Raw genomic sequence first — 12,501 nt, 5'->3', positions numbered from 1 at the left:
AAGACAATTTTGCACCAAGGGTCAATTTTGCACAAGTTATATTTTTGCACAAGAGCTTAAAAAAAAAAAGTAAATTAATAAAAAAACACAAAGAAAAAAAGTTACCGACCAAGGGTAAGGGTTAGGGGTAACAGTGATAGAACAAATAAAAATATTATTGAAAATAAATTTAACCTGTGCAAAATTGTATGCTTGTGCATAAGTGTCTTTGAGCAAAAGTGTCATGGTACAATTTTATCCCTATGTGCCAAAGTATCTTTGTGCGATTTTCTGCACTCATGCAATTTTGTTCTCTTGTGCAAATTTGACAGTTACCCTACTTTAGTAGAAGCTTAAAAATTACACCAACCATAAATTAAGCAATTTTAATAAATGGAAACAGAATGTTTGTTAGGAAGAAAACCAAATTGTTTAGGTGAAATAAAATTATTTAAAAGAGAAGATCAAATATTTATAAAGAAATTATATGTTCAAAAATTTTGAAAAAGCTATTTGTTAAATAAATTTGTCAATAATTTGAAGGGTTGTATTTGTTACCTTTTTAGTGTACTGGTAAAACATAAAAACTTTTCATTAGTTTAGCACAAAAGATATAGCCAGAGAACAATTAAGAATTAGTAAAATTGGACTAATTGTAGAATAAATAGTATGTTTATGAAATAAGAAGGTATATTTTCTGGTGTTCTTAACACTTTATCTTTTAAATGATGAACAGATTTAATTATTTCATTATTGCTTAAAGAAAAGTTTGCATTTCTAGACAGTATTTATTAGTAAATTTATTTTTTGTGTCCTTATCATGTTTAGTAAATACTTTTTGAAAGGATTTATTTAAAAAGTAAGCATTGTCAAATTAATATACTATTGGTAAATAGTTTTCATCATGTAATACTGGGTAAGAAGGTGCTAACTTAAGCTTTGATTTTACAAAGTAGTAGAAATTGTTTAGATTTGTGTTCTAGTAAAAACTTTTTCCATGTTCTATATCAAACATTTTAACTGCTTTTTTGTTCATTTGATACATTTTTGTATTTCTTTATTACTACTTATTTAATTTAAAATGTTTATAGAACTTTATTTTTCTCTCCACAGCTTTTTTATATTATAAAGTTATATTTTTGTCTTTCTGTGTTGCTTAACTGAAGGCTCAAATTGTTTATCTGAAAGGTTGATAGTATTTATAAATTTGTCATAAAACTCTTGTAAGTTTTTTGAACTATTATAGAGAACTTTCCAATTTATTTCTGATAAAAGTGAGCTTTCAATACCATCATTAGGACCACTACATATCAGGCCACACAAACTTATACATTTGTTATGATAACAAGTTCATTTTAATTGCATGCTGTTATTATAGTTTCATTTATTTCTAAAGAGCAATATCAAGCACAATTTTTAACAGATTTGATTAACAAAACAAAAAGAATGAGTAATCTTTTAATCCATAATTAGTTATAAATGGTACCATAAACAATGCAACACCTTCTTTCAACACAATATCATTATTTATTACTAAATCACTGTATCTACACTGACTGTGAAAATTTTTAGAAGAGCTTTTTTTTTTACAAAATTAATTATTTACAAAAATAATATATTTTATTTTTAATCTAACATTTTCGAACAATAATAAAACTACAACAATAATTAATCCAAACAATTACTAACTCTAGATTTTAGAGATTAAAACTGATAGATTTACAAATCAAAATAACACTTATGCAAAAATTTAATAATTTTAAACTTTAACCTACCTAAAAGCACATATACTAAAAACTTTTAGAAACTATTTAAATATACATTAAACTTTGCAGTATTATGATTATACTAAATATTTTATTTAAAGTGACATTACCAATTCTCCCCTCTTATTTATTTTTGGGTCATTTCTTGCATTTATTTTGGTTGCTCTTGTAGAAAGGGTAACAAGAAAAATGTGAGTGTAAATGATCATAAAATTTGAAATCTAGGGGAGGAACTGTGTGGAGCCCATGGTAGACTAGGGTTTACATGGTCAATATTGGCAGTAATGGGTTATAAATGGTGCTAACCATTTTTAAACGTGAGTTTTTACTTAAAAAATTTTTAAGATATTTTAATTACTTATAAAGTTATTTATTCATTATCAAAGTTAGCTTTAAGTATTAATTACAAGAAAATTGTGTGCAACTCTATATGAAAGGTCTTTCTCCAAACTCGTAAGTTTTTAGTTTTAGTCATTTGCAAATTACATTATTATTGTTTATTGAACGCTCAAATATTCGGTCCAAGGACCTGGTGTACGAAAAAACCTTTAGGTCATCGAGTCATACACCAGGATACAGTTTAAAGTCATGTCCAGTAATGGTATCAGCCTGATACTATCAGGTATTGTATTACAAACAGTTTTGGATCGTACTAAATTTACCCCATGAAATAACAGTAAACTCAAAGTATTGAAAAAACTACAACTGTAAAGATGTCTAGTACGATCCGAAACTGTGTATGAAACTTCATATATATAGTTTATTGAACGACAAAAAATACACTCAAAATTTTTGGTTGTAGGACCTGGTGCACGAAAAAACCTCTCGGTTATCGAGTCGCACACCACGGATACCACCATTGGAAACTTCATAGTTGACAATAACCACACAACGTATCTGTTATTACAACGTTATTACAAAAATCTAATTTTCTAATAAACTATTAGAATTTAATTGAAAATATTTTTAAAGTTATTTTGTATCCGAATTTAAATGTTAAAATAAAGAAAATAAGTTAGTGATTATACTTAAAAATTACTATTAGTTCAATTTTTTGTAGACACAGAAAAAAGTGAGTCTAAGCTAATGGAGTCTAGACATTGGATTCCAGAGAAAGACAACTGATTAAAAAAACTTACAACTATGACAACTATGATCCAGAGAAAAATAACTTATAACAAACACTGACTATGTCGACTATGATTCAGAGAAAGGTAAGTAAAAATCGAAATGTCATTCTGTCGGAAAAAAATCAAGCAATACATCTTTAACTAGACTATTAGTGTATTAAAAGTATTTAAATTAAATTTTCAAATTTTTCAAAATTATAAGTGTCAAAAGTTTTGATTGCAAAGTCCGATGTTTATAAACATATTTTTAATCTTCAAAATTAAAAATAACAAATAATAAAATATTAAAAATAGTTTAACATAAATATGTTAAATTTTGTTTATAACTTTGCCTAAAATCATGGTTAAAAAAACACATTGAATATAATACAATTTCAGATTGATATTGGTGAAACATCATTCTTGGTAATTACCAAACTACAAATTGAAACCTAGTGGTTGACACATATACAAAAAAGTATTTTATTGTATCTTAATTAGAATTTGAAATAATTTTGTGCATGTAAGTGATAATGTATAACACTTACATATGACTTATAGTAATATTACTATGAGTAGTATATACTACTCATAGTTTACTAATATAATATACTAATATAACTATAGTATATAAGTATATTAGTAATATTAGTAAAATAAAACTCTTGTGTGTAGCTTTTTTTTTTTCTTATTTCTGTCTTTTTGTCAATTCCTAATTATTTGAATTTTGAGCTCCTTTCTCTAGCTTGCATTTTTTCAACTGAAAGCACAGTGTATTACTGACTAAAACTAAAAACAGACTGCGGGTACCCTTTAGTAGCCGTCAAACATAGAATTGTCTAACAATTTTTTTTTTGAAAAGTTGAACTTGAATTGTCGTAATTTAAAATTAATTAAAAAATTAAGTTGTCAGATTTGAAGTGTCGCATTTAATATGAAGTAATTTGAAAACTCGGAAAACTAAATTGCTTTTATTAATATTAGAGTTAAATTTTCAAAGTTTGTTAAAAGTTTTAGTGGCATTAACCGAAGATAATTAAGGTAGGTAAGGTAGGTGGAGAACCTTAAGCCTAAGTGTGTTTTCAGTTTTACTATTACATGAAGTGGCATTTAACATGAACCACTAAGACTTTTAACAAGGTTAAAGTTCTAAAACGCCTTTAAGATACAAAACATGATAAAAAGAAACAAAATATTTGTAAATGTAACGTGATAGTTTTTTTTTTAATTACCAAAACTGATTTTGAAATATGTCAACACTTTGCAGCTTTAAACTAGATTTATGTTTTTTTGCGTGTCCTTTAAAAGTGGTGATAAAACGAACTTTGTTAACCATATGTTATAAAAAATATTTGCAACTACTTGGCAGCTGCTTTTCTAAAAGCATGATGCACCACAATAATAAATTGGTGATAAAAATGTAATCTGAAAATCTAAAGTTAGATCAACACAGCAAATATAGGACTTAAGAAGATTTACTAGTAGTACATTTCGAAAAATATAAAACAGTTTTATAAAGAAACACTGCTAAAGTTTTTAAACTAAAAGATCATAAAACATTCAATTAAATATACTCTACAAAATTGGTAAATAAATAACCAACAAAATACCTGAATTACCTGCAACCTTTAAAAGAATGAATAAGGAAGACAGGGAAGAAAGTAAAACTTAATCAAAAGACAAGAACATTTTGTACAAACTGTACAAGTTCATACTAAAAAGGTTCTACTTTAAAAAATAAGTAAACAACTACTTTTTAATTAACTTATAAAAAAATCAAGTTAAACGAGTACTTTTTGATATTTGATTTGTAAAAATAATATTGCAAACTTAAATTCTCAATTTAAAGTAAATAAATTTAATTGGTGTAAAGCTTGATGACCGAAAGGTCTATTTTTACACCAGGTCCTTTGACCGAAATATTTTAGCGTTGAATTTTTTTTGTGTTCAATAAACTAAACTACCAAATATCGTTGATTATTAATATATCATTTTTATTTTATTTATATCAAATTTAGTTTTGTTTTTCTTATTGTACACACAAATTTTACCATGATTTTAACTTGTTTTTATAGTTATAATATTACTTTATTATTTTGTGTAACTAGTTAAAGTTATTTGTAGAGTAAATCTTAAATATATAGATATAAACTCATTTATTTTGGTTTTATTTTCTTTAATTAACATTTTGTTATTAGTTTTAGCTTATAGTACACATTAATAAACTTTTTGATTTTACAAAAATTAAACACTTGAAGCAATAAACCTTTTAAGTATTACGTATTTTTTAGCCAGATAACATCTTGTGAAAACAACTAAAATTGAATTTTTAATTACATTTTTTTATATGTGTTCTTTGTATATGCTCTTTGTGACTTCTTGTGCACAATACTGCTTTGTAAAAAATTGTGTCATTAATAAGTTACTTTAAAGTGTTTTTTATTTTTACTTTTTTGTACAAATTTTTTAATTACGCGGTCTACAAAGACTTTTTAAACAAATCCAGCTCACTATTTACATAAACATTAAAAAGTTTTTTACACGTTAGATTTTATACAAAATGTACCAGTTATATGACGTAGTACTCAAAATAAGACTATATTGAATGGGTCGGCTACAGTTGTAAGTCTTGGAAATTTTTCATTTATAATGTTATGCAAATATGGTAAAGTGATAATTCAGCATTATATTAAGAACATCTATACCCTTATCCCTGACCCTTCTTATTCAAAGTTTTTAATCTATACCCTTATCTGTTACCCACCTTATCCAAATATATAAAAAAATAATCCGAAACAAAGTTGCACTTAAAAGTTGAAATAAAAACTAGTAATACATTAGCCAATCAGAAGTGCCTTTGATTTGCAGCTGACGCATATAGAATTACTAGGCTATTAAGTTTAGTTTTCAAGTTCAAGACAAAACTTAACAGACTTAATTGAAACATGTTTTTTTTAATGACACTAAGTAATATGTCTTTTAGATTCAATTAGTTTAACAAAGAACTTTCTAAACAAATGCTTAATAATTTAATTCTATATTCGTTTTAAATATTTTTTTTAAAGGTAGAAAAACATCAGAAAATACTCACTCTCCCCTCTGCAACGATAAACGTTTTCTGAAGGTCAAGCAAGTGAGTTTGAGCTCATCACATGTAATTCCACCTGCCCTATCTTTAAATTTACTAAGAAAAAAAAATACTTTTTAAGTAAATATAAAACTAAAAATGTCTATGTAATAAAAAAAAAATTTAACTAACTGAAATAAAAACTAACCCTAACCCTTTATTGAAAAAAAACCCTTTGGTGACACGTCATTTAGCAAACACTCACAAGGTTAAAATCTCAACACTAAAAACCACAAAGTGTGGGAAAATCATGACGCTCAAATCCCCAAGTAAGTATTTGCCGACGCTACAACAAAAAACACACCAACAATCCATGTGTAGTTAATATGTGTAAAAATATGTGTAGTTAGTAGTTCCATAAAAAAAAATACTTAAGTATTGTTAATAAACTTAAAAAAAAAAGGTATGTAATAAATTATATTATGCAAGTTAGTAGTGAAAAAATAATTTATAATAAAAAACAGAATATGATATAGACATTTTGCTGAGTTTTTTCTGTTCTAAATCAAACACGACAAAATACGCGGGAATAAAGTTTAAAAAATCACCTAAGGATTTTTTTTTTAAACAACCTATTTCGAAATAGCTACCTCTACTTTCTTTGACAACTTCTACTTTACACTTTTTTTATGCATTACAGATTTGTTCAAGGATTCATTATCTAAGCCTACTAAAACGGCAAAGAATATTTATTTTACAATATATTTAATCATACAGTGACTAAAGCCCACAAAGGCTTCACTTTCATATCCTTTTTGTATAAGCAAAAATTCTCGTTTTTTTCGCTTACGTCTATTGTTTATCATGCAGTCAGAACAACCAAAAGTCAAAATACTTCTATCTGGAGTTGATTCAGGACTCTTCATGAAAAGAAGCTTGCCTTTTAATTTGGTCACTTCGTTTTTTTTTTCTCATTAGGTTTGTTTCATAAATTTGCATTATTTGGTGGTAGTTTCCACTATTTACTGGTGATTTAAGTTTAAATTAATTTATAATGATTGTCATTTACATTTAAAACTTTTACGTTGTATTTTGCTTCTACAAAAAATTTGTTTTTAATGATGCCGCTAAGTTTTAATGTAAGTTGTCTTATAGTCAATCTTATGTTCTTTGCAAGTTGCAAAAATCATACTTGGCCACTTGATTCAAATCTATCTCCCTTTCTATATCAGTTGAAACCATTCGTAAAGCATGTTGCTTATCTACAATTGACTTTATCTTCCGTGGCAATTTATGTTATTTTGAAGCGTGGAATTCACTTTCAGCGTGGAATCTCCGCCGATTGCCGCTTCTAAAACCTTAGAATAAAAATTTTTGTCGTTCAAAGTTTCGAATATGTGCATGTAATTGCGTTGAACAGACTTTTCAAACTTCACGATGTCAAAATACATCATCTTTTTGGCTTTTTCTATTAAATCCTCTTTTCTGTCTTTTTCTATCTCAATCGTTGTCTTCTGTTTTTCTTTTTATATATAGTTATATAAAAAAGTCCTAAAGTTTGGATGGGAGTTTAAAAACTCTTCTACTTCTCTTTATGTAGACTCCATCATTTGTATGTTAGTAATTGTTGCTTTATTTATAGTCATGCTCATGCTTATGATACCTTCTTAATTATTTTAAAATTAAAATTTAATTATTTTTAGAAACACAATTACACAGTTTCATCGCAAAGCGGATTTTCAAATTGTCAATCTTATTCAAATAGAATTGAAATAGAAATATAACTTTAAAATACTCTAATTTAATTTAGTAGAAGTTAGTGTGTCTAAAAATTAGCCTGACTTAAATAAAAAAATTAAAAAATACATACGGTTTAAAAATTTTTTTTGTGTATAATTGTTGAAAACTTAAGAATTTATTTATATTTATATAATAAATAATATTTAAAAAAATAATATTTAAACGATACTTTGGTTATTTAATAGCAAATTAAGTTTAAAAGAAAATGGTTTTATCTTTGAATTTGACTACTATATTCATTTTTGAAACTCACTGGTTTTTAAACTTGATTTTGTATCCTGATATTGTACATTTAACTTATAGAGTAATTACTACAGAAGTCTTTTACTTTGTCCTATAAGTTCCTTAAAAAATTTCAGGAGATCTTCTAATCTAAAACTAAAAGTTATTTTCAAGTTAAATAATATTTCTCTATTACTTATATTATAAACAAAAAAAAACTGTTATTTTTCTATTTTACAGAACTAACTCTAAAAAAAAAACAAATAACTTATTATGAAAAAAAGAACTATCATTGTATTCTTACTAGATTTAACCAAAAAATTTACTTGGGTGAACCTAGAGGAAATGCTTCTTTTCTTTTGTAGTCTAAATTTCCGATAAATGGTGTTATCAAATAAGGCCCTATAACTAAAAAATAACACGTTGTCGCCTCTGGTAAATATGTGACCATTAAATTAGTGAGTTTGAATATAATTAAATAGACTTAATTTATAATCGTTAGTGATCTACAGGATCTTTGAATTTTGGATCCAGATCGTTTTTTATAATCAGATCTGGCCGGATCCTGTTTTTTTTTCAAATTGATCCGAATTCGGATAGTTAAACTCGCTAGAACTAAACCACTAATCATTATGTTTTTCTCGGAGAGTCCAGTATTTATTAACACGAAATTTTATTTTTGGAATGTATTCTGTTCGGAATGTACGAGATAACATTTTATTCAAATCTAGAAGTCAGTTAAATCACTGCTGATTCCACGGTGATGTGCATATCAAAAAGTTTGAATAAAAGCATTTAACTTTTTTTCTTACAGCCAGGGCAGTTGGGCAATGTAAAGCCTATACCCTAACCCTCTGAATCCGTCTAAAAATTAAATACTAGCTCGCATAACTTAATAAATAAACCCAAGTACGAGTTATAACCTACGTAAAAAAGAGCCTATTGTGATAAAAATTTTGTATGCATAACCTTGTTGTTAAGGCCAATGGTTACAAATACGTCCCAAATCAAACCTAGAAGGGGTTGTTACGTTTATACTTAGAGTTTGTAAAACACTTTTTGTTATACGACTTTACCATTATATATACGTTTTTTAAATCTTAATTCAGTAATGTTTTTTTTTTAAATTGTAGTTAAATAATTCCTTTAAAGGACTAATGTTCCAAGTTTAATGTTCAAGTACTTAACCATTTTAAACTTTACCACTGGTTTTTTTATAATTTGGTATGTTAAATTACAAAAAAATTATAAGATTAATTTTTCATCTTATGAAACTATAGACTGACATATAGCTTATTGAAAGTTTTAATTTGTATGACATCTAAGCAAAAACTAATTAATCTATGTTTATAATATTCAATTTCAAAAAATTTGAAAGCTTTATACACCATTAAAAAAATAAGATAATTTCTAGGAATTTTACAAAGTTTATTATTTGTAATAAGTTTGCCGTTGACTATTTGATTGATATTTAATTTACAAAAACGGTTTATGAGTTTAAATAAACTATAAAACAAATATTGATCTAATTATTTGGGTAATGCACACTTTTTACTTCTTTAAATACTTTAAATGTTTTGAGTAAGACTTTTTTAATACTTCAGTTACGTAAAATAATTAAGCTTTTTGTTATACATATACACCAAGTCTTTTTATTCATATAAATCTTTCTATTTTCTTTATTGAAAGTGTTTGATGTAAGGCTAATAAATAATATTTTTATTGCATGTTATTGTCAATACGATGGACCCATGCATCAAAGCATAGGCCACTTAAACTAAAACACACATAAAAAAAAGACTAAAAATAAAAATTAACACAAAAAGTTCATATTGTTTAAAATCATAAAACATAATTTAATTGAAAATTTATAGGATAACATAAAAAATAAAAAGTTTAATACATAAAAGTTATACTTACTTTCGCTTAGATGTAGAAGGTTTTAGATTTAGTTACTATTAAACTTTTTTTTCTAACAATCTTTACGTAGTATCTACTAATCATACTTATTTTTGGTTCAAAATGGTTAATCAATGAGTTAAATGACGTTACTACCTATTACTTGTTTCTTTGCAAAACAACTTATTATAACTTAATTATTTTCAAGTATAATTAGTTGTTTTTATAGCATTTGAAATCTAGTAGATAGATTTAAATATTTTATCTTCTGAAAAAAAAGACTATTTTAGCTTGTATTAGATTATTGAATTGCTTAGTAACAATAAAACTAACAGAAAATTTAGCGATATATTAGACTTGTTCACGATTAAAATTAATTTCAAAGTATACCTAAATCTTAATATGTAGTTAAAAAACTAGTCCCTTCTAAACTCATAAAAAATATTTTAAAGCAAAATGCTTCCGCGCAAAAACAATGCTGACAGCAAACAAAAACGAGTTTTAAGCGCATGGGGTATTGTTTATTCAAAAACAGCAGATGATCTTCCAAAATTTTATTTGGTTGATCAAAAAGGCACGTTTAGTATAAGCTCGAAAAGGCGAGGATCATATGAACTTGAAAGTAGCAATTACATTAATGCTCGTAACAAAATTACCAGAAGTCAACTGTTTAAAATAAAAAAAGTGTCTGAAGGAGACGAGAAAAAAAATCCAATAATTGTAATAGAACCTAAGCTCCACCGTAAAATTTTAGTTGATGGTAGATTTATTGAAAGTCAGACAGTCATAACAAGAGGCAAATGTAGAATCGGAGTTCAGGAACCAAAATTAAATTTGGTGTTTGAAGCACTTTGCGATATTTCGCGAAACAAACTGCTTCAAAACATTGGTGATTCAATTCGGATAATCGCAGAACTCGGCACGGGGGGGTTTGGTATCGTTTACAAAGGTTTAGTTGTGAAAAATGAGCAGTTTTGCGCTGTTAAGACAGCCAGGTACAAGACTCATAAGCATCTGAAAACAGAGTTTAACATTGTGAAAGATCTTGAACACAAGTACGTCATTAAATTCCTCGGTTATCGGGAGAAGGTTGCCGATAATTTCTTAGTTTATGAGCTTGCCGACGGCGGCAGTCTTCACCATTATATCGACAAACTAAACGAAACGGAATGTATGTTGGCTTTTCGGCAGGTTAAGTTATTTAATAAAGCCAAGTTGATACAGAATTCGTAGACATTTAACATTTTTACACTTTAAAAATGAACTTAGACAGGTAATGCAAGGACTAAAATATTTGCACGGCATAGGAATAATTCATCGTGACATCAAACCGGACAACATCGTGTTCATGACGGAAAGCACACGAAGCATCGTGAAGCTCATCGATTTTAACTGCAGCTGCCACATTGAAGACGATCCAAGGTAAGTTTTAGAACTTTGACTAAAACTTTTAGATATCTGTTTTATAAACTTAATGTTATTAATATGAATCATTAGAACTTTTTATATTTTTTTTTTCGACCGAATAGTTTTTTTTTTTGAAAAATTAAGAGTTCGTAACGTATTTTATTAAAGTTTAACTTGACTTTTAGTCTATGGTTGTTAAGTTGTTATAATCAAGTTTTATCTAAGCTTTTCTCCTTCAAAAACTTTTCCATAATTAAACTCGCCTTTTTTACTACCTGTATTATGTGTTAAATTAAAATACAATGTTTCCAATTGTTATTTTTTCATATATTATGTTAAAAACATCAACAAGTTTGTTAATTTAATTTTAAGAACATTGGAAGTTTTCACACAATTTTACTTATGTTGTCCGAAGAAAAGTTTTGAAACAGAACGCTTGCACTTACATGCGTGTGATGTACTTTTAACAACAGCTTTGTTGTTTCTTAGGAAATACTATACGAAACTAAAAGTTTTAAAGCTACACATCTAATATCTAAACTTTATTTTCACTGCACTTCATAGCAATAACTTGATCAGGGAGCTTTCGTTGGTCGTTGGAACTTTTCGTTACATGGCCCCGGAGATGCTTGACAACTACGTGAACAGAAGTAGGAGGGTGCTGAACGAAAAGCTGGACACCTGGTCCACTGGTATCACTCTCTTTCTGGCCCTGACCAAAGAACAACCGTACGAGTATGACGGGGACGAAAAGACATACTTGAACAGAATAGTGAACGGTGAAGTTAACACGAGCGCGAAGAAATACCAAAAGCTCACGGAAAGGGCGAAGCATTTTATTTCGGAGTGTCTGCAAGTTGAGCACAGTAAAAGAAAACTTGTTGTTGAGCTGGCTAATCATAAATGGTTTGAATAAACATATGGTGTTTTTTTTTGCTTTAAAACGGATTAGCGTTTATGATTTTTTATAAAAGATTGTTTTTATTTTTATGCAAATAATATATGAAATAAGGATAATTTTGAAATGTAAAATTTCCACGAGGGTATATTTAAAAAAAAAGTTTAAAACTACTGAAACACTAAAAACATAAAATGTTATTTTTTCAGAAAACTTTTCTACTTTTGTTCTAAAGCTTTATGCTAGTTTTTACTTATGGTTTTAGATTTAGGTTCGCTAAATTTAGAGTAGTAATGTTTATTGAACGACTAAAAAAGGCGCTCAAAATGTTTGGTCCTAGGACCTTGTGCACGA

General features: G+C 27.2%; 1 protein-coding gene across 1 annotated transcript; it reads left to right on the top strand.

Moving 5' to 3' along the window:
* The first annotated feature begins 10,298 nt into the window (after positions 1–10,298).
* Positions 10,299–12,165, top strand: LOC145837250 (putative myosin light chain kinase DDB_G0292624). The gene is made up of 3 exons (XM_082945047.1): positions 10,299–11,038; positions 11,112–11,264; positions 11,829–12,165. The coding sequence occupies exons 1-3, from the start codon at positions 10,299–10,301 to the stop codon at positions 12,163–12,165; spliced, it is 1,230 nt and encodes a 409-aa protein (XP_082801173.1).
* The last annotated feature ends 336 nt before the right edge of the window (positions 12,166–12,501 follow it).

Source organism: Thalia democratica, chromosome 1 (genome assembly GCF_965202585.1).
Source record: "Thalia democratica chromosome 1, ktThaDemo2.hap1.1, whole genome shotgun sequence".
Classification (NCBI taxonomy): domain Eukaryota; kingdom Metazoa; phylum Chordata; class Thaliacea; order Salpida; family Salpidae; genus Thalia; species Thalia democratica.
The sequence above is the reverse complement of the archived record's forward strand: the minus strand, read 5'-3'. Positions and strand labels throughout refer to the sequence as shown.

What these genes read in the sequence shown, in the direction of transcription:
- LOC145837250 (XM_082945047.1), top strand. Translation starts at nt 10,299, where the DNA reads ATGCTTCCGCGCAAAAACAATGCTGACAGCAAACAAAAACGAGTTTTA. An exon ending in TTGGCTTTTCGGCAGGTTAA is followed by an intron (nt 11,039 to 11,111) that starts GTTATTTAATAA and finishes AAATGAACTTAG; the next exon opens with ACAGGTAATGCAAGGACTAA. An exon ending in CACATTGAAGACGATCCAAG is followed by an intron (nt 11,265 to 11,828) that starts GTAAGTTTTAGA and finishes TAACTTGATCAG; the next exon opens with GGAGCTTTCGTTGGTCGTTG.